This window comes from Xiphophorus hellerii, chromosome 19 (genome assembly GCF_003331165.1).
Source record: "Xiphophorus hellerii strain 12219 chromosome 19, Xiphophorus_hellerii-4.1, whole genome shotgun sequence".
Lineage (NCBI taxonomy): Eukaryota > Metazoa > Chordata > Actinopteri > Cyprinodontiformes > Poeciliidae > Xiphophorus > Xiphophorus hellerii.
In genome coordinates, this window is record NC_045690.1 from 2,409,296 (window position 1) to 2,431,117 (window position 21,822).

At 40.7% G+C, this 21,822-nt stretch overlaps 1 protein-coding gene across 1 annotated transcript in view; it reads left to right on the forward strand.

The window, feature by feature from the left end:
* Positions 1 to 21,822, forward strand: part of kidins220a (kinase D-interacting substrate 220a) — a 60,838-nt gene that overhangs the window by 15,471 nt on the left and 23,545 nt on the right. The window contains 6 exon segments of the mRNA XM_032547111.1: positions 1,066 to 1,140; positions 1,142 to 1,240; positions 1,242 to 1,296; positions 1,402 to 1,493; positions 5,099 to 5,243; positions 5,948 to 6,110. Coding sequence (XP_032403002.1) covers positions 1,066 to 1,140; positions 1,142 to 1,240; positions 1,242 to 1,296; positions 1,402 to 1,493; positions 5,099 to 5,243; positions 5,948 to 6,110 — 629 coding nt within the window.

A 21,822-nucleotide genomic window follows, 5' to 3' on the forward strand; every position in this document is an offset into this window, starting at 1 on the left:
TTTAACAATCCCATTTTTACAGAAGTACAATACTGTTAAAAATATTTTTTTTTGCTTAACTCCCAGAGCTCAATTGAAAAATGTAGTAAATTTTACATCTAGTTGCATGAAATGCTGAGATCAATATTAGAAAGAAAACATTTCTGAGTTTAAAAGTTGAAAATTTTAATGTTTTTTCTGAGCTTTTTGGAGATCGTATTGTATTCTAAAAAAAACAAGGAACAGGTTATTTTACTCCTTTCTTCCCCCAGCGGCCGTCGTAGAAACCATGTCGGTGCGTTTCAGCTACAGACGTCATGCGGCGTGTTTACGGTGAAAATCTCAGCTTGGGTGTGCTGTGGTGGCGCAGGGGTTAAGCACAACCCACATATAGAGGCCTTAGTCCTCGACGCGGCTGTCGCAGGTTCGATTCCTGGCCTGGTGACCTTTGCCGCATGTCTTCCCCCTTCTCTCATTACCCTCTTTCCTGTCAATTCACTGTCAAATAAAGGCCACTAGAGCCAATAAAATCTTTAAAAAAAAATAAAAATCTCAGCTTTAGCAGCTTTAGGTGCAGAGATTCTCTGCCCTCGGGTTGAGCCTGAGGTTGCTGGTCAGAGTTTAACAAATCATGAATGCATGGAGCTGAAATTGAAGTCCTGTGACTCCCAGACAATGTTCTTTAGTGAGCAGGAAGGAAATCCCCGGCCTCACGCTCTGCAGACAGGCGGCTCTCACAGGAGTCATTAGCTTTACGGGCCACAGCTGACTGCTGCCTCCAGCTGTTTGCTGCTGCCTGATTACATGCATCCTTCTTTTTAATGTTAAAGTTTTAGGTGCATAAGCTGCTTGAAGTCCTTGAAAATGTTTGATTAAGGCTTAGTTATTCTGTCAGTTAATCAGTTTAATCGGCTAAAACATTTGAGACGTTCTTTTTATTTATAAATAAGACACAGGCATTGAAACTAAGTGAACAAACAGAAACAAAATGAAATGTGAGAAAAAAGAAAGTGTAGTTCTTTAGGTATTTGTAGTACGGAGTGTGTCAGAAAAATATTTTATTGATCTTTTTATTTTTTACTTTAGGTGCGAGTTCTCTTCTCGAAGGGTCCGTTCATCTCCATCTTCGCCAGCGACCCTCACATCATCATCAAAGCCATTCAACCAGAACCTGAACAGCGTCCTGAGAGACTCCAACATCAACGGCCACGACTACATGAGGAACATCGTCCACCTGCCGGTCTTCCTCAACAGCAGAGGTCCTCAGCCGTGCCAAGAAGCTCTGCATGGCCACGCCCACCAACGGGGAGGCCGACGGTACGCCGCAGCAGCTAACAGCTGGTAGCTGCTGGCAGCAGCTAACAGCAGCTAGCGAGTTATTTCTGCAGATTAATGCAGGTTTCTCTGATTGTTTTCCTTTAGGGTGTCATGACGACATGGACAGAAGGATGTCTCTGACCAGCCTGGCCCAAGATCAAGTCAAGGTTGGCAGTAAGACTGCTCTAAACCGAAGGGTAACACACGCACACAGTCGTGTTTTCGTATCTTGTGAGGATTTTACATTGACCTCCATTCATTTTCTCCATCCTAACCCTTACTCTAACCGTCACATACCTTACCCTAACCAAAAGTCAGTTCTCACATTGGCCCTAAACCTGACCCCTGACCTAAAAGTAGAATTTCCCCTCATGGAGATCAAGAAAATGTAACAAGTAGCTGTGGTCCCCACAACCCCACATTGTAGACAGAAATGGGTCCCCACAACGATATAAAAATCTGGCTCACACGCGCGCGTGCACGCACGCACACGGCTACATGGCCTATTTGTTAAATTATACTAAATAATAAAAAAAGAAAACAAAGCTATTTGAAGTGAACTCTTGCTTGTTTCCAGGCTCAGGAGGAGTTGAAGTGACATTTGCTTCCTTTTAATTGTTAAAGTTGACCTATTATGCTTCCTGAATATTTTAAGAAGGGTCAATGGCCTATACAAAACATGCTCATTTATTTTTTCTGCACAAAATCATTCTTAGATAAAGAGATTTCAGTCAGAATTAAATGTTTTAGGGTGTCTTGTAACTTGAAGTCTAAATAAGCTGCTGCTGGCTCCACCCCAATCCCATCTAGTCTGACGGAGCTTAACTGGATAAGCAAAGCTGATAACATTCCCTCAAAGATCCACAGCTGTAACTGGCGATGGTGGGAGGCATAATTACACACCACACTTTTAAGATTTGTGTTGCTAAAAAAGTTATGAAAACCACGACTTTGTGTGAAGTTAACCCCTTAAGTACTATTAAAATACCTTAATGCTTTTTCAAACTGCTCTTGGTTTTATCGAATGTATTGATATAAAAATGACTGTAGTTGTTTTAGCCTCTTTCCTCTTATTTTGATCTGAAATCACTGGATACGGTCAGGAAATGCAGCTTTATCTGCTCCGTTTCCTGCCTGAGGCGGCGAGTAGTGAATGCGTGGCTGGCCGTAGGACGGAGGGGACAACATGGACGAGGCGCTCGGTGTGCGGCCAGGGCTCCTGGTGTAATTGATGTAATGGCTGTTTATCCTTCCTGCTGTGTTGCCACAGCCTAATGACAAGGCCTAGCAGCGGTGGGTCCCTGTGACAAAACACTGGCACCAGGTCTGCTGGCAGGAGGCTAAGTGACTCTGCTGCTTTAGCTGATGCTGTCCTCCCTCCTGTGAGCCTTCCTCCTCCATCCTCACTGCTTCCCCTGTTTGTTTGGTAGTTACCTAGAACATCGCCACTATTGGCTCCTTGTCTCAGTGTAGAAATCAGCATCTTAGCACGGAGGAAGCCTTTACTTCAAGTGGAGATTAGCTAAGTAAAAAATGAAACTTATTCACTTATTGCAGGTATTCCACTTGTAGATAACATTATTTTGTATTATATTTATTACAAAATGCAGTGGTAGCAACTGTTAGCTAAAACAGTTAGTTTTAGCTACTAACTGTAGCTAAAACGTTAGTTGTGCTAACTCTAAAGTGCTATACCAACATGGCATTTAGTGGAAGCTAATGCTAAGCCACTATGAAAACACAGTATTTAGTGGAGAGAACTTGAACTAGATGGAGAACTATTATACCATCATGGTATTAGCAGAAGCTAATGCTAATGCACTCACTTCAACCATGTTGATGTCCACCATGTGTCAATTATGTAACATTTGTTATATCCCCCATAAAGGGCCGAATTTCACCCATCAGCACATTTTGCACTTAAACTCAAACTGTTTACGGCACAGTGATGCATTCTGGGTACAGAATAAACATAATTTGCTGCACAGCATCAAGTGTGCATCAAACTTATCGAACTTTATTCCACTGAAAGTTCACAAAACACAAAGTAGATTAGCACTTTAGGATGTATCCAGGAAAAGTAATTTAGGGGAAGCTAAAATGCTAAAGCGGAAAGCTAAAAATTAGCTCTGCCATTAGCAGAATAGTGGAAATGTGCACTGCACATTTTCTGTGTGCAAACCTGCTGTTTCTTCTTTTCAAATCACAAAAATAAGTAAACCTGTTCCGCGTACCGAGGCACACGCTGCCGCCTGTACGGTTAGCCATTCCCAGCTCTGACCTAGCGGTGGCCATATGCTGCGCTCTGAGAAAGAGGTCATGGGACTGGTGTTAGAACTTCAAAGTGAACCAAAAGGCTGGCATTGGCTCCGGACCACGACAGCTGTCTGGTTTCAACACAGATGTCTGCTGTGGATCTGTGTCAAGAGCAAGCCTGTGTGTCGTGACTCTTCCCCAGTGGTCAGTGGTTCGTAAATTAATGGGATAAATCTTTATTGTACCAACTGGGAGACTCTGTTCAAACCTATTCTCGCTGGGTTAGCATCGCAGGTTTTGTTAGAAGCTGCCATCTTCACAGTTTGTCTACAGCATTTTGTGTTTGACTAAAATTTTAACTGGTTTGATGATTTGAAACACTAACGTCTGTTTCTAGACACACTTTATCTTAGAGAACATGTATGGAATGTTTCCAGTCCCTCAGCATCATAATGCCACCACCTTGCTTGGTAGTTGACCCCCTCCTAACATTCTTCTTTGTACCCAGATAGTTTAATCTTTGCCCTGCCTGATCATATAATGTCTCAGTAGGAGGCAGAAGTTGTCAGTTTTAAAAAGTCTAATCCAATTTGCTTCCATGTGAGGGGAACATGTTCGGGTCAGATGGTTGAAATCTGGACGCCACTTGGTTTCCCAGCTGGAAAATGATCCCAAACAAACTGGTTTTGGAGGAGATCAACTGGACTGACTTCAGGTTTTGTGTTTGAACCATTTCATGTTTTGTAATTATTCCCTTTGGTTTGGACGCAGTGCAGCTAGAAGGATTTACACTCTTACTTTTTTACTTACAACTGTTATAGTGCGTAACCGTGGCAACAAGGTGTCGTTTTTACAGCTGACTGGCGTCTGGAGAGCTCAATAATACCTGAACCTTGACCTAGAGGAGCTGAAAAGGAGGCTGGAGAGCAGCACCAAAGAGCAGACTGGTCATAATGGGGTTGTATCCCCTACTCCAACATCTCCTGGGCTTTCTAACCATAGACAGGTTTTCATAGAGTAACTAGTCTAAAAGTGTTGGCAACAGTTTTGTTCTGACCACACCCCCTCCGCTCATCCCCCGCATGTGACCATCTGACCATCAGTCTCTTGACTCCGTCCATTTTGGTTGAACTTTTTAAAATGTAGTTATTCTTTCACAGGATTTTAGTTACACTTTAAAAAGGAGCGGCTAAAGCAAATATTAGCAGCGCTTGCTAGCAACTGATGTTGTTATCCAGGACATGTTTCTGTGGAATATCGTCTCTTTACGTTGATGTTCAGCTGTTAGCATGTCATGCTGTCACACAGCAGCATTCTTCAGTCAGAGGCCTCTTCGGAAGTGTTGCGAGATTGACTGCTAGTGGTGATTCTTCCTCCCCACAGCATCACCGTCCACAATTGTTTTAAGATAATTGGACAATATTTAATAGATTAAAATAAATAACGCATTTTTAATTGAATTTTATCTGAGAAACGATTAGTCTCGGTTTGTTCTGGAAACACTTTTTGAATCGGAAACGCATCGTTCTGTTGCGGTTTGGTCCAGGACACGTACCGGCGGCGGCAGATGCAGAGGACCATCACCAGGCAGATTTCGTTCGACCTGACCAAGCTGCTGGTGACGGAGGACTGGTTCTGTGACATCAGCCCCCAGACCATGAGGCGGCTGCTCAACATCGTCTCCATCACAGGTCAGGCAGCGGAAACGAGCAACTCTCTGTCATCTTAGTTTATTTATTCACATTCACAACTCAGATTCCATAAAATATATATTTTATAACTATTTGATATGACAGAGTATTAGGAGCCATGGTAAGAAAATTTAAGAAAGAAAATTACAAGAGCTGAAGTCAAAAATAATATCAGAATAAAGTTGTTAGTAAAATAAAGTCATAATATTATGATTACAATAATGTTTTTATTTAGCAAATAAATTTTATTTAGATGCTAAATAAAATTTTGTACTATTATTTTAGTAATATTACAACTTTATCCTGATATTACTTAAACTTTATTTTTGTAATATTTTGACCTTATACTCATAATAATTTCGACTTTATAATCTCTGATCTCTGGCTGCGATATTTTTAACTTCACAAGCTGAAAAGTTTGGGAAACCCTAAGCTAACGCAATTTATGCAAAACAAAAAAAGTCTTCACAGCGATGGCGTGGAAATCAAACTCATCCTTCAAAAAGCAGCTAACTGATGCTAGCGCTACTGGAACAGATAAATATTAGTGATCTAAAGACAGGAAGTTGCAATATTCAACTCAAAAGGCATCGATCTGAAGTTTATCTGCTTTGTAAAAACCAAAACCGCAAAAAGTAAATGTTAAAGATTAGACTTAAATCCATAGCAGAGTGAACGGTGACCTTTTGACCCGACGTGGACAGGTCGCCTGCTGCGCGCCCATCAGATCATCTTTAACTGGGACCGCCTGGCGTCGTGGATCCACCTGACGGAGGAGTGGCCGTACAGAACGTCGTGGATCATCCTGTTCCTGGAGGAGGCCGAGGGCGTGTCGGATCAGGTCACACTCAAGACCATCTATGAGAGGTAATTCAAACGGCTCGGTTTTACAGTACAGCTGAAAAATACTACATCTTATCAGGTGGTGGGAAATTTTATTGAAGTTAATTACAAGATTTGTATTTAAAAATAATTCGGTTCAATTCAGAACCATTTTTTGCTGCAAAATGATGGAATAAATAACCATATAAACTCAACAAAAACAATTTTTATTGTTTTTAATCTGTTTAAATCGTAATATAAAGATGTTCTCTTAATTTTATGACTTTATTCTTGTGATATTACAACTTTATTGTTGCAACTTTATTAAAATTTTTAATCAAGTTCATTTCAGGGTCTGTTATTAATTAATTACGTTTTAATCAAAAACAGTATATCGACAAAATAAGCAACATTTTCAATTCAAATAACCTTTTTGATGCTCGATCATTAAATAAATATGAGCTCAAGAACAAATATATTTATTGTCTTTAATTTTTTAATTGATGTCATTAAACCATCAGATTGATGCAAAGTTAATCTTTCCAGAGTTTCAGGAACTCCTGATCATGAACTGTAGATGCTAGCGTTAGCTGCTACATGGTTAGCATTGAGATGCTATTTTAGGCTAGCACAGCTTCACAGATAGGCTAACTCCTTTTAGCACAACTTGAACACAACAATAGTTTTTTCCAGCATCCAGTCAAATCGATTAGAAGCAGAAATTAAACCCCAGTGGGAAGAAAAAAGCGGCTTTATAGCTGTTGTTTAAAGATGTGCGTAAAATTTACAGGCGTACCAGAAACGCAACACAAAAGTTCCAGCTTGAGACTGCATGTAAAACAATTACAACAACAAAAAAGGGATTAATTGCCACAAATTCGAAGTGTTTATGAGATAGATCAGAGCAAAGTAGTGAGTGCTTGAAGTGGGAGGAGATTAATGGATGATGTTTATTTTCTTTTGTGTCTTAAAAATATAAAATCTAAAAAAGTGAGGCAATTTTTTTTTCAGTAAGAAAATGAGCAGATTAGATTTTTTTAAATAGATTTTTGTTTAATATTTAAACTCCAATGAAAAACATTTGAGTTTGTGGCTGAAATGTAAAACTTTCCGAGTTTTTCTGCTTCTTTTTTTATTTTTCCTCTATTGCTGAATTCCGCCAGTAATCCAGTAAATTTAGTGTGAATTTATATTTTCGGTTTTGATCCAGTTTGATTTCTTGTTGGTGAATGCAACCAGCAGGTGGCAGTAGTGGACTTTGTTTTAACTCCTGCATCATGGCTGTGCCTTTAGTCAGAAGGTCTCTGCTAATTGGCAGCTTCTGTAATTGATCACGTCGTTTAATATTTAAGGAATAACTCTGCGCACATGCTCAGTTCGAGTTCCTGTTCCTGTGAGGTCAGTCGGGCTTTTTTAGGCCGGCCGGCTGCGGACGGGTTGAGCCTGAGTCTCTGGGTTTAGGAGCTGCTGTGCATCAATCTCTGGCCTTTAAAGGTCGCACTCTGTCACAATACACTAGCGCCCACGACTCCTGCGGCGGGGATGTGTCACAGACCGTTACTGTCAGCGCCGCTCCATCCCCCGCCTCCAACCAGCGCCACAGCCTCATTAGAAATGAGTTTCATCCACAGAAACACAGACTTCACATTAAACTCTGGAAAATCTGAATCTGAGCGAGATTTGTAGCTGCAGCGGCGCTCTTTCCGTGCAACAACAATCCGGTTTGTGTTTTTCTCCCTCTGTTCGGCTGTGGAAGGAGCTGACTTAATGATGATGACAGGAAATCTCAAACAGGCTAAACACAACGCCTTGTCTGCTGGCTTTATCTCCAGCAGCGATCTTCCGCTGATGAGACTCAGGCTTCTGTCCGAGGAGCTTTTTATGTTTCTTCCTCTTTGTGCTCACACTCTGGATCACTTTCAGTCACTTTTCTCCTCTTCCTGTCGCCAAATTACATCTAGACAAATTCATTGCTGTAATTTTGTTTTAAAATGCTTGTTTTGTGTCTTGAGTGTAATGTTTTCACTGTTTCTAGCAGCAGCACCCCCCTGAGCGCTACTAAGTGAATATATTAGTGGTGAAGTGAACGCGGGGGTGAGTCAGCCCCCTTATAGGTCAACTGTCGCCCTGCATCTCAGTCACAAGGCAACACGCTCCTCTCTCCTTCTTCCAGATCTTACTGCTCAACTGCACCCACATTACAAGAAACATTTTTCACTTCTCATCATCTTAAAACGGATAAATGACTACTTTATGACCAAAAAAACAGCCTGTTTGATCATTTTGTGAGTTTCTTCAGCTGTTTTTTAATGTCATCCATCCAGAAACATTTTTCCACCAGGATTTCTGACCACACAAGGCAATAAGAGCGCAGAGCGAAATCCCATCCTGGGAGCAGGTCCGCACAGCCTCCCTAATCTGATGGAGAATGTGTAATCTGTTATTAACCTGAGCGATTTCTCTCAGTAATGCTATGACTGTTGGAAACTGTCCAGAGAAACGGGAGGCAGTGAAGGGAAACGGCTTCTGCCCGTCTGGAAAAACGCTTAAATTATTTTAAACAGGCAATATTATGTGTTTTCCTGGCACAAAATACCATTTTATAGAATAAAAAATTTTATAAAAATGCTACATTTATCAAATACGGCTTAGAAGAAATTTGACTTCCTGATTTAATGCCTTAAAATGGGCCTCTGTGTCTTTAAGAAGCTCTTGCTCTTTCTGGAGCTCCGCCTCCAGGAAGTCATCACAACATGGCTCCTCTATTAACCCTTTAACAGCGTTTTATCAGAGATGCTGAGAATTGTCTCCTGTAATGATCTAAGTGCTGCTGGCTAGTCTGAAGGAGCTCAGTGGGGGAGGAGCTACGGATTGAAGGCCGAGCTAGGTCCAACCAGGCTATTTGAATGGTTGCCATGGACATTAAAGGATTTCTCAAACATGAAAGAATGAAAGCAACACTCCAAGTTTGTTTTTGATGAACAAATAACAGTATAACATAATTTAAAGCTAAAAAAGTAAATTTTAAACAATTAAGGTCATAAACTTTCTTTGAAAATGTAACGTAGCACACAATTCAAGCAAAAAGATTTGACTCCACAGAGTCTGACAAGATTTAATATTAAGTTTTAGAATATTTAATATTTTCAACGGGTTGGCTTAATTAAATCCTGATTAGGACTCGACCCAGTTTGTGTTTCTGGGAGAGGAGTCGTCATGGGGGCCTGGTCAACCAATCAGAAGCAGATTTATGGATAACGGGATTTGCATATTTTGATTTTAAGAAAAAGGAAAAAAAAACATCAACAATACTTTACTGTAGCCAAACTACTGCGTCATTATCTGAGCTTTAAATACATAATTATTCCTCTGAATACCTCAGATAATCAATATTTATTATAACTAACCACTGATTATGTAAAAGCTTTCTTAAATTCTGAAAGAAAAATCCTAAAGAGCTGTGTCATATATTTAGAAAATGCTTGTTTTGAGCATAAATGGGTGAAATCTGTTCATTTACCAGAGAAATAAACCATTTTTTCCCATTTTGTAGCTGGTAATTAAAGTAAAGCACTCCAAGCATAACCGTCCTGGATTTTTTATTGCTTTCCTCTCACGCTCGTCTCTTTTGAAGAGACGGTTTTGCTTTATTTCAGCAGCCATTGGACGACTAATGACCATAGCTAACAGCTCTTTGCTCTTTATGGGTATTGATTTGGCCATTCCCAAAGACTGTTAACTGCGATCGTCTCTTATCCTTGTTTAGCTGATGTTGTTTAGAGTCGTTACATCAGTTTATTAGCGACTCTTCTGTAGAGGAACGTGAGGACACATTAAAGATGCTGCCTTTTAAAACAATCTGTCTCTTTACGTGGATCTAAAGCAAAAAGTAAACGGTGCCTTACAAAAATATCCATACCTCTTAATATTCAGCATTTTGTTATATTAAAACTAAAAACTTCCACTTGTTGAAAGTTCTTCAAAAATAGAAATAATAAATGTGGATTTGATGGAGGACTTCCGGTAATGTGCTAATAGCTAAGCAAATTTTTTTTTGTTCGCGCTTTAGCATTAATGCTAACTTTAAAAACATTTAGATCTTCCAGATAGATTATAAAATGCTAATTTATGTGGCTCTTTTGTAAACTTTCAGATGAATAAAGTTCGACATTTATGTTGAAGTTTTGATTATTGACTATGGACGTTTATATCTGTGCTCTTATTTTGAAATCTGTTTATGTAACAGTTGCATTTCCTTTCCTCGCTTTCTCTCATTGAAACAAAATAAGACACTGACAGTAGAGACCAAGACATAAACATAAACCATCATAATTTCAGGTTATTATGGAATATGTAAATTAACCCCTAACCAAAAACAACCAATCAGAGCCAGGAGGCGGGTTTTATCATCGCCACATTTACTCACTGCTAAATGTGCGAACAGTGGAAAAACAAGTTACTGTTTTTTGTTGGCCATGCTAACTAACCTTAGCATTCAGGAAAGGCTGTGCTAGCTTCAGCATAGCAGAGAACAAAGGGGGAGTGATTAACAGCACTAAGACCCGCCTCCTGGCCCTGATTGGCCTTGTTTCTAGTTGGCACTGGGAGAAGGCAGAGAAGCAGATTAATTGTCTCAAATATGTAAAAAAAAAAAAAGTTTTATATAAAAGTTACATACTGCAGCTTTAAGGATATTGAAGGAGAAACTGTTTAAATTAATTTGCCATTTTGAGTTTGTCACATGGAGTTCTGATAAAACGTGTAAATTAAAATCAGTCAGCAGATAAAACATATAATTAAGTAGATTAAATAGCACTTTGAAAAGTTAATCTGTGTTTTCCCAGCTACTCTGTTTGGTTCTGAGTGGAGCCTCTACAGTTTGTTTGGACCTGGCGATGTGTGAGGGCAGGTTTAGTCAGACCATCAGTGGGAGTTTATTCCTGGAAGCTCAGATCCAAATTCAGCTCTAGAAAAAGTGTCACTGGTCCGCTGAGCAGGTTCCTACGCCGCTCTGACATCTGGTGCCCAGTCCGTGCCAGGATGCCCCCGCTGCACTGCGGACGGCGGTTCTGGTGCCGCAGCCGAGCCTCCATCTCAGCACACACCCACGCCTTCACACACACACACACACCAGCAGACGCCACACACTCATACCTGAAGCTGCGCCTTCCTCTTGAATCCAAAACTCAACGCTAACTGTGATACTCTGTCACGTTTTACACACATGCGAATGAGCTCTTGCAGCATATGTCGCCTCCAACTCCTCAGAGTCGGAGTAATTAATCAGACCCGAGACTCGGGCCGCGTTCAGCAAACACACCGATTCTCACGGAGCGGTTAGCAGAACAAGCCTGGAGTTATTTCCATCTAAAAATCGGCTCTGCTGGCCCAAAACGACGATCAGACCAAAAAACACTGAAAACTGACTGAATATGAACTCCTGCAATTCACTGTTAATTATCCTAAATCCCATTGCTAATGCTGAGGAATTAAGACGACACTCTTTAACCAGGATTACTTTAATTGGCACAATTAGTGTAATTTCATTACGTCCTGCAGTAAAAAGGCTATTCCAAGCCAACGCTGCTTATTTCCTTTATGTGGAGGCCTTTAATAAGCTTTCCAATACCTGCTGCTAATTTCTAATGAGAACTTCTAAACTTTTTTTCCTTGCATCAAAAGTTTTTCATCGCCTGAGCCACTGCAATGGTGGGCACCCTAACGCTAATGCGCTAATAGCAGCTAATTTTTGTTTAGAAGAATACAACTGTTACTGTATATGAACAATAACTAGGTTATTAAACAAATTCAGCAAAAATTCACATATGAATTGTTTTGTGAGCCTCCTCAAATACTCTTCTTAAATTTAGTGCTTTAGCGTTAGCTTCAGCTAAATACCATGTTAGTGTACCGCTTTAGTGTTAGCAGAACAAATGTTTTTGATTAGCGCTTTGGGGTTAGTTCAGCTAATCTTTTAGTTAGCGGTACTAACCACTGGTCCACTCCAGACCTCATTGTGTTTGAATGGGACTCTCTGTCTACACAGAGTTCTGTTAAAACTTTGCCATAAGGCCTATGTAAACATATGGAACAAAACTGACCTGCACACCAAACGCTGTCTACAGTAGATGCACCTGTTGGGTGATGCACGGCAGTGGCAGCATCATGCTGTGGGGATGCCTCCCTTCAGCTGAGGCAGTGAAGCTTAATACAGAATAATCCTGGAAGAAAATCTGTTTGGGGTCTTCCATGACTATCTGTAGGTAAATATTGATTTATTAGAATGTCCTAGTCAAAGTCCAAACCTAAATGGAATTGAGGATCTGTGGAAAGACTTGATAATCTGACAGAGCTTGAGCTGTTTTTCCAGGAAAGAATTGGCTTTAGTGGTGCAAAGTGTCTGATTTATGGAGGTAAAAACAAATGCAGGCCACACTTTTAAGAGTTTAGTAATTGAAACGTTAAAAACGTGTGAAGTTTTTCTCTAACTTACATATAGAAACCGTCTGAGGGCTTTTGTATGGCACATACACAATGCAAAGTATCCAGAGAAAGTATTTTAGGAAAGAGAATACTATAGCTGAAACAGTTTTCCTAAAAATATGCAAAATTATAATAAATAAATAAGTTGGCTGAGTCTGAGAGGAGTTCGGTCGGTATCGTTAGGTTTGCTGAGCGATCACAGACCAAGATGGAAGGAGAAAGCGTCGCTCTGGGTGAGATAAAGATGGAAAGTTGAGCGGAAAAGATAAGAAATGGCATCCAGGATTAAATCAAACGCTGTGAATTTTATACAGGAATAAATTAGAAATTTTCCTTCAATACCACAATGATGATTTTGAATCTGTGCTGTAATATTCCTGCTTCTGGTGGGAAATCCCTGCAGGTTTGATCCCTGAGTTTTTTTTTGTTGTTTGTTTGTTTTTTTCCTTTTTGTCGCTCCGGTGAATCAGCCTCAGCGGTTTTGACACCAATTATTCCCCACTGAGCTGCTTATAATGCAAACAATAACAAAAAAAACAGGCAGAGGCAGTTTGTACAGGTGACACAGGCGGAGGTGTGTTTTCTCATTGTGTGTGTGTGCGTGTGTGAGGATGGAAAGAACGTCATTCTTTGGTAGAAAATCCGTTTTATTTCTGCCTGTAAGCCAAGGATGAGGGTTTAGCTTAACTGGTCTGAAACGAGTCCAGGCATAAAGAATCTCTGCTAGCTGAACTGTCACTAGATGATAAATAATAATAATGAGAAGAAGAAAAAGGAGCTTCTGTGTGTCCAGATCCAGGATCTGCTCAGATTATCAGCAGAGACGCTTCCTCCCTTCCTCTCATTTATCTTCAAACTGAATTAAAGAAGCTCCTCATCTTCGCCGTCGTCTTCCTCTCTTGTCCAGGGTTGAGAAATTAATTTGCTCAAAAGGTCACAGGACCAACCATCTGGGTCAGGTGTGATCCGATTGGTTGAGGCTCCTCTTCACATACCACAAATATTGCCTTCCAGATAGTTTGTTGCAATTTATTCATAGTATTGAGCTGCACTTATTTAAAGAGGCAGTATTGGATAAAACCAACGTATTTAGCTCTACATCTTGTTATAAAAGAGCTGGATAATCATGTGATTGATATCAATAGATAATAGGTCTGATAGTATATTCAACTTCGATCCAGAACCGCACAGCATTCTGGGAGATGTAGGCGGAGGAAAGACTTTAGCCAATAAACCACTCACCTCTAGCTAAGTTGGGCTGGTGGAATCAACCAACTCATTCATTCTTTGGTTACCTAGCAACAACCTGCTGAGTAACTTGTGCAGCAGCAGTTCCAGGTTTTGCTTCTAACGGCTTAAAAATAAAAACCAACGGTGTGGTTGGTTTTTAAAGCAGAAAACATGATGTCATTAATTGGCAGAATTTCAGATATTTAAAACAAAAAACTAATCAATAATTATCAATATCGACTGATATGAAACGCTTATACAGTGATAAGTTTCTCATCCGTATCGTCCAGCCATAATGTTAATGTTATTCCCTCGTTACAGATAAATCTGGAGCGTTGCTTTGATTCTTTCATGCATGTTTGAGAAATTCTTTAATCTCCATGGCAACCATTCAGCTGTGCTAAACGCCTGGGTGGACCTAGCTCCGCCTCTGATGATGAAGCCCCGCCTTCCCGGTTGAAGCTCCGCCTCTGAGGACGAAGCTCCTCCTTGGAGATTAAATGCTAAAACCTATGAGAGGAATTGCTGCTGTGGTGCTCCTCGTTATCTGTTGAAGTGTCGGCCTCTGAATCAACTTGAACTTGAGTCTTCAGTAAACATTTTCCTTTTAATTAGATTTTACAGCTTTCACTCTTGTCTTCTTCATTCTGGAATGAAGAGGAATCCACAAAAAAGAGTGTTATGCTTAGAGTAACTTGGTGCAAAAAATACTAATTTTAACTTTTTGGAAATATTTCTGGGGTGTGGAAACTGAAGCAATGCCACCCATCACCCAGCTGGCTACCGGAGCAGATAGCCTGGCTAAATAAGAAGCTACTATGCACTTCTCATAAAGATGTTACTCTGTAGAGAAAACAACAAAACAGTATAATGCTCTGCTCCATTGGCACTTGAAAGCTCCCATCAAAATAAGAGTCTCTGCTCTATATTTCTGTTTAAGTAGAAAGTGATTGCATCATGTTCAGAGGTGCAGCTAGCGATTATTTTAGCGAGTATCAGAATCACACACAAAGGAATTGGCATATTTTTCATCTAAGTGCTTTAGACTTTTTTATTATTAAAAATACATAAAACATGGAAATAAACAAATAATTCAACTCCTTTTAAAGAAGAAAATTTTAATGTTATTGTTCAAAATGCAACAAAGGATGTATAATCAATCCAGTTAACTAAATTAGTTGATAATTATTTCAATAATCGATTAATATCAGTAAATCTGATTAATCTTTTCAGCCCTGATCATGTTATTATTTTAAGTTTTTCTGTCTAGATTTCTTTCTGGTGGCCTGTCCTTAGCTATAAACTCATTGTGCTTTGTGTTTGTTTTACGACACATGCACCGGTTCAGCCTGAATATTTGAATCTGCAGCGGTCGCATCCGTCGCGGACTGGTTGAAGAATTTATTCCACACGTATGACCCACCGCTGCATATTTGTTTGCACTTATCGGTGCGTCACATGACCAATCAGCTGGCCGTAGCGGCTATCAAACAGCCACATGTGTAGATCTGAACTTCATGAACCGGTTAATGTCACAATGAACAAACACTGCTAAGGCCTGCAGACGCCTTACACTCCTCCGTTGTACATAAATCAACCGTTGGAGGTTTTATTGCTTTGCTATTTGTCCAGAATGAGGCCTTGCCTCTTTAAGGGCCCCATTTCACTGCTACACATGAGTTTAATCAGGATTTCAGGGAGCCAGCGAGTCTTTATCCTCTCTCTCTGAATGGCTGGGTTTTATCAGCATGGTGTGTTTCCTATTAGGTTGCTTGTCTTTGCGGTTTGAGTTGGGATGCAAAGGTCCGGTCCAGTATGAGAGTTTTACTTACTGGACCAGAGTTTGGCCCGAATTTCCATGGAAAGCAGACGTTGCTATGAAAACTCAAAAAAAAAGTGAGAGAAGTGTGTCCACAGAACTTCAGAGCATTTGATTTAAATCTAAATAATATGCCTGGCTTTTAAAGGAGACCTATTGTACAAAATGAACATTTTGCATGTTTTGGGTTTTCACTGCTTCTAAAAACTCACCAAGCGCTAAAAAAACCAAAAAAACACCCAGCCATTTTTTTGGCAAAATGTTAGTTTGCGTTTGGTCAGCTGGTTTTACCACTGTATGCCATGTACAACGGCTTCTGTTTTGTTGCTGACTTACCATCCAGAAACCACTTGCTGCATTCTGGTTGGTTGTGCAGGAGGCGCCACATCTGCTTTTCAAAGATGTACAGTTGGATAATTTTTCAGCCATTTAACTGTAAAAAGATCATTCTCCTCCTCCTGCCCCCTGAGCTACGATTTCTGTCAGAAGAAATGCACCAAAAACAACCAAAGAGAGCCAAGAGGCGGGTCTTAACGCTGTCAGTAATCCTCATGAATGAGCTGCTAAATGTGCTAGAGGCAGAGGAACAACTTACCATGACATTGCTGGCCATGCTAACTAGCCTAGCATTCAAGACAGGATCTGCTGTAGAAAGCAAAAGAGGGAGGAAGGATGAGCAGCGCTGCAGGAGATTGTGATTGGCAAGGCTAAGCCCCGCCTCCTGGCTCTGATTGGTTGTTTTTAGTCATCACTAGAAGAAGGCAGAGGAGCTTAATTTTTTTACATTATTTTTACAGATTATCTGTCTCATACCTCTCAAATATGTAAAAAAATATTTTTTTCTTAACAGTCACAGTGCAGCTTTAAAGTCCGCAGTGTGAACGCAGAATGACTTTGAGCTGAAAATGCAGTGAAGAGGTTTTTGTAGAGCTCAGTTCAAAGAAGCATAGTCGGTAAACTGAAAGACGACTCTGACCTTGGCGTCATCTAAAGTGAAAACATCTTCCCTCTGCCTCGGTTGGCGGCGTCCGCTGTAACAGTAACCTCCCACAGCATCGACGCGTAACGTCCACGCGCCGTTTTCACCCTCGCCGGACCCCGACTCGGCTTTGACCTGGCGAGGAATGCAGGCGGACTCGGGCCTGGTTAATTTCTGCTCCCACACACTCTCCTACCGGCCTGACATTGAAACTCTGGAGCTGCTCAAACACAATGTGCACAGGCGGGCGTCTGTTCTCCTGGCATCTCTCTGTCTTTGTGTCCCTTTATGGAAATGTTTGGCAGGGAGGCCGCCGCTTTGTGGCGTCCGTAAGCACAGAGGGTAGCTGTAAAGCACCATCAAGTGGCACATTCATACTCCGAGCCCGAAGAGCGTACATACGGGATGGATGGATGACTTCTGCTCCTTCCCACTTCTTGCAGTGTGGAGGAGGTTCAGGGAGGAAGAAAGGCTGTGCTTCAGTCAGCTTTGGGACTTATTAGCACTTGGATATGCTCAGAAAGCTCTCAGCGCCGCGCCACACACCATGTGCTCGACTGGAGTGCCTATAAGCCGTCAATGGGTCCATTGTACCAAAACCTCCTCAGCTTTCCTACAGCTCACCTTTCAAAATTAAGACGATTGCTTCCTGGGTCCTCCGACCTGAACAACAAGCTTCTTCTTTACCAGCGAAGTGTGAAGTTCAGAAGTTTACATACCCTGGCAGAAAAAGACAAACCCAATGACTTCAATCAGGTTTAAATGTTGTAATTACTAAGTTGTAGTCTGTGACATGAAAAAACTAATATTTACCTCAGAAATTGTATATCTTTGTTATATTTTTCACCTAGCTGGCCCGATGAAGCAGGTAGATTATAGTGGATTATAATCTATAAACAAAACATAATAAGTCATGGCTAATGTTGCAGGAGTTTCTCAAAACACAAAACGTCTGGTTTCAGCTAAACTCCTCAAACCTTTCATGAACCGTTGAACAAGATATCTATTGAAACATGCTAACGTGATTAGCTGGTGATCTGCTTGTTCACTAAGCTAGCTAGAGCTAATGCCATAAACTGTAGCTAACGCCATTTTCAGGAGGTAACAAAGGTAACAAATAAACACTGAAACATTTCTGCTGATAAAAGTAAAAACATGGAATTAATGGAGAAAAACTATTTATAATAAGAACTACATCGTGCCTTTAAAAAGCTAACGAAAACAAACTGAAAATACAGATTACAACTTTCTTTGTTTTAACTGACAGCCATCTGGGTAGGCAGTTGCTATGACAACAATAAACAAGCCACAACAATACTAGTACATTACAACTATTACTCATTTACAATTTTTGAGTCTTAAGCCTGATATTAAAAACGAGGCTTAATCAATCCGACCCAACTTTCAACAAGATTTAGAAATCAATAGTTATAGTTTTTATCTTTTACTTTGTCATGTTGTTTACATCTATTTATTATACATTTTCTTTCCCACTCTCTTTTTCCTCTGTACAAAAGAAAATAAATGTTTGACTAAACAAGCAAAATTAACTTTCCAAGGTATAGATATTGAAAGAAGTTCTCCAGATTATCATATATGGCACGTGTGTCAAACTCAAGGCCCGAGGGCCAAATCTGGCCCGCCATAGCTTTTTATGTGGCCCTCTAGACTCCAAATTACAGCAATAGGCCCCTCCGGTTTTTCACAAATAACCACAAAATTCACACAAAAACCAACAAATCCCCACATTTTTCTGAGTTTATCAACATTTTTTCTCAAAATTGACCAAAAACATTTTGGTTCAAGTGACCGCTGTCTCAGCCTGACTTGATGTCAAGTTATAGTCCATGACCGATAGAGCGATTAATAAAAGGTCACATTTAACATCATATATTAGAGCAAATATCGTAAAAATTCCTTACAAATATTTCTAAATTAGCGCCACGAAATCGGTGATGTTGATGGCAGAAAACCACAAAAACAATCCTGGATGGACTGATTAGTGTGAAAAGATGTTCAATATTATGTTATTTTAAGGAACACTTTTAACAATTGAATTGGTTTTTATCAATACGATCCGGCGCAACAGGAACTTTATGAACATTCAGATTTTGGCCCAAAATGGAAATGAGTTTGATGCCCTGATATTTGGGATAAAAACGACTGAATCCTGGACTATTTTGAATGTAAACAAGAATAAAGAGGAAGATATTTGGTGGTGGAATGATGTCACTCCACCAGCAAAGGAAGATTCTGTGATGTCACTGGCGATTCAGTCTGTGATGTCATCAACTGTAGGATTGTATGCAACACAATTCTGCATATTTTTCATTGCTTGCAATATCACTGACCAGTTCAGACGCAAAGCTCTTTCAGGTAGTTTACCAATCCAGGATTTTAGTGATTGTATTTAGGAGAAAATGTCTCCTTATACGCCGAGATACCGCAGTGGGATGATGGGACCCCACGCGAGAAGGGGAGGCCAGCAAAACCCCCAAGGCAGGTTCCCTCCTGCACACCCGAATGCCTTACACGGGGAAATCCAAAGGCTGAGTTACCTTCTGGAAATGGAGAGAGCCAGAAGGTTTGAAGACAACCAGAAACTGTCCCACCTGGAGGCCGAGCTGGAAGAGACCAAACTCCAGTTAAAAAAGCAGAAAGCTCTCAAAGAAACGTTTATCAACCAGGCCAAAGAGGCAAAGAGGGAACTTGAGAGAGTAGAGAAGTTCAGTGATCCAGCAGTCCGTAACGCTGCGGTCATTGCTTCCAAGGTTCACAACAATGTGAAATACATGAAGAAGAAGAACTTGCAACAAGACTTGGAGGAGTTAAAGGTGGCCCACCTCCTCAGCCAGGAAGCATTTGTAGCTGAAATACAGGCTGAGAGGAAGAAAAGTCAGGCCCTCCAAGAAGAACTGGACCAACTCCAGACTTCCTACGAGGAGCTGAGCTCTAAGTATGAAGCAGCCGATGCTCTGCTGAGGCAGGAGGCCGAGACACAGAAGCTTTATGAAGCGAGGCTGAGTGAAGAACAACGACTCCTGGAGAACTTGAGAGCTGAGAAGGACGACATGTTTAAAGAAATGTCCCAAAAGATTTCATTCCTGCAAGACAGCGAGAAACTTTTGCAGGAAGAATTAAATCTGATCAAACGTTCATACAATGAACTGACCTGCAAATATGAAAGCGAAGTTTCTTTACTAAAGCAAGACGTGGAAAGATATCGGCAGGAGGCAACACATGAGAAAGACGCCAACATAGAAAGAACGAATGAAAATCTGCAGCTTATCAACAATCTGAGAGCTGAGAAGGTGGAGCTCTTCCATAAAATGTCCAGAGAAATCACAGTTCTGCAAAAGAGAGAGAAGCAGATGATAAAACTGGACCAGTTTAACTTCTTCTACGAGGACCTAAAATGTAAATATGAAAGAGGCATTATGGATATACAGCAGCAGGCTCAAACATACCAGCAGAAGATAAACCAGGAGGAAACTGCTCTTTCAAACAGAGAAAAGAAAGAGAAACTTATGCATGAAAGAAACCATTCTGAGCTGCAACAACAAGTCGAAAACCTTCAGCTGCAGATAAATCAGGAGCGAAAAGATCATCTGGAGAAATCAGAGGAGGACAAGGCGCGTCTAGACAACCTGAGAGCTGAGAAGGAGGAGCTCTTCCAAAACATGTCCAGAGAAATCACAGTTCTGCAAAAGAGAGAGAAGCAGATGATAAATGAACTGGATCAGGTTCACGTTTCATATGAGGAGCTAAGACGTAAATATGAAAGAGACATTATGGATTTACAGCAGCAGGCTGAAACATACCAGCAGGAGATAAACCAGGAGAGGAAAATTAATCTGGAGAAATCAGAGGAGGACATGGCGCTTCTAGACAATATGAGAGCTGAGTTTGCCGTCCTCCAAGATAAAACAACAACTGAGATTCAATTCCTTCAAGACCAGGAAAGGAGTGTCCAGGCTGAGTTGGAGAAGGTTAAGAGTTTGTACCTGGAGTTAAACCGTCGGTATGAAACTGATGTCACTGCATTGAAACAGGAAGCAGCAAAATACCAGCAGGAGATAAGTTGTGTGATAAATGATTTGGACGGAGCAAGAGAGGATGTACTGCTGCCTGACACTCTGAGAGCTGAGGAAGAAGATTTCCATCAAAAACACATCCCAGTTTCCCAAGAGGAGGAGGAAAACTCGCAGAACCAAGTCGACCTGGTTAAAGTCTTCAGTCAAGAGGTTTCTTCGGAGGAGGAACTCTCAGGAAAAACCTTATCAGGTTGTTCCACGGATCCAGAATCCACAGAAGAGACTGAGATCGCTGGAGAAACCATCCTGGAGGATTTAAACAATCCAGATACTAAAACCCTGCAGGATGGTAAAAAGAAAAAATCTAAATTTTCAATTTGGAAAAAAGTCCAAAACATTCTGCGATTGAAGAAGCCAAAAAAAAACCAAAAGATTGAAGACGATCAAGAACATGTTTAATGTTCTTGATTTTGATATTTAGAGGAGAAAGACGTGAGAGGTCTGTGAACGGGGCGCCATGCCACGCTCCGTCAAGAGGAAATTTAAAAACCATGAAGTTTTTTCTCCATCGACTAACTAGAAAATAGATCCCTTCCCGACCCGATTGGAAAAAACGTGGGCAGCACGGTGGTGCAGCGGTTAGCGCTGCGTCTTCACAGAGACCATCTGTGTGGAGTTTGCATGGTCTCCCCGTGTTTGCGTGGGTTTTCTCCGGGTGCTCCGGTTTCCCCCCACGTCTCCTAAAACATGTAGGTCAGGTCAGTTGGTCACTGTAAATTGCCCCCAAAACACTTTAAGAAACTCCAACCATGTCCAGTATTATTGTTAAACTTGTAAAATGAATTGAATTAGCCGAACGTTAGCCCTTTTCCCTTCGCTGGTTTAGTGGCAGGCGGCTCAGTGCCGCAAAACTCGGCTCAATATTTATAGCAACGTATTGATTTAAGAATTAAAATTTCTTCTTTTAATAGTAATAATTTCTGTTTATTTTCACTGTACTTGTGCTTTTATGGTTTGTCCTTTAGTTTACCTTTTCTACTCACTTTTTATATTAAATTGCACTGAATTGTAGCTCGTTATTCTGTTTAAATCTGTATTTTAAAGAAGATTAGCAAAAGGATCATGCAGTGGCTTTTTTAGGGCGGCTGTGGCTCGGTGGTAGAGTGGTCGTCTTGTGACCAGAAGGTTGTAAGTTCGATTCCAGCTTCCTGA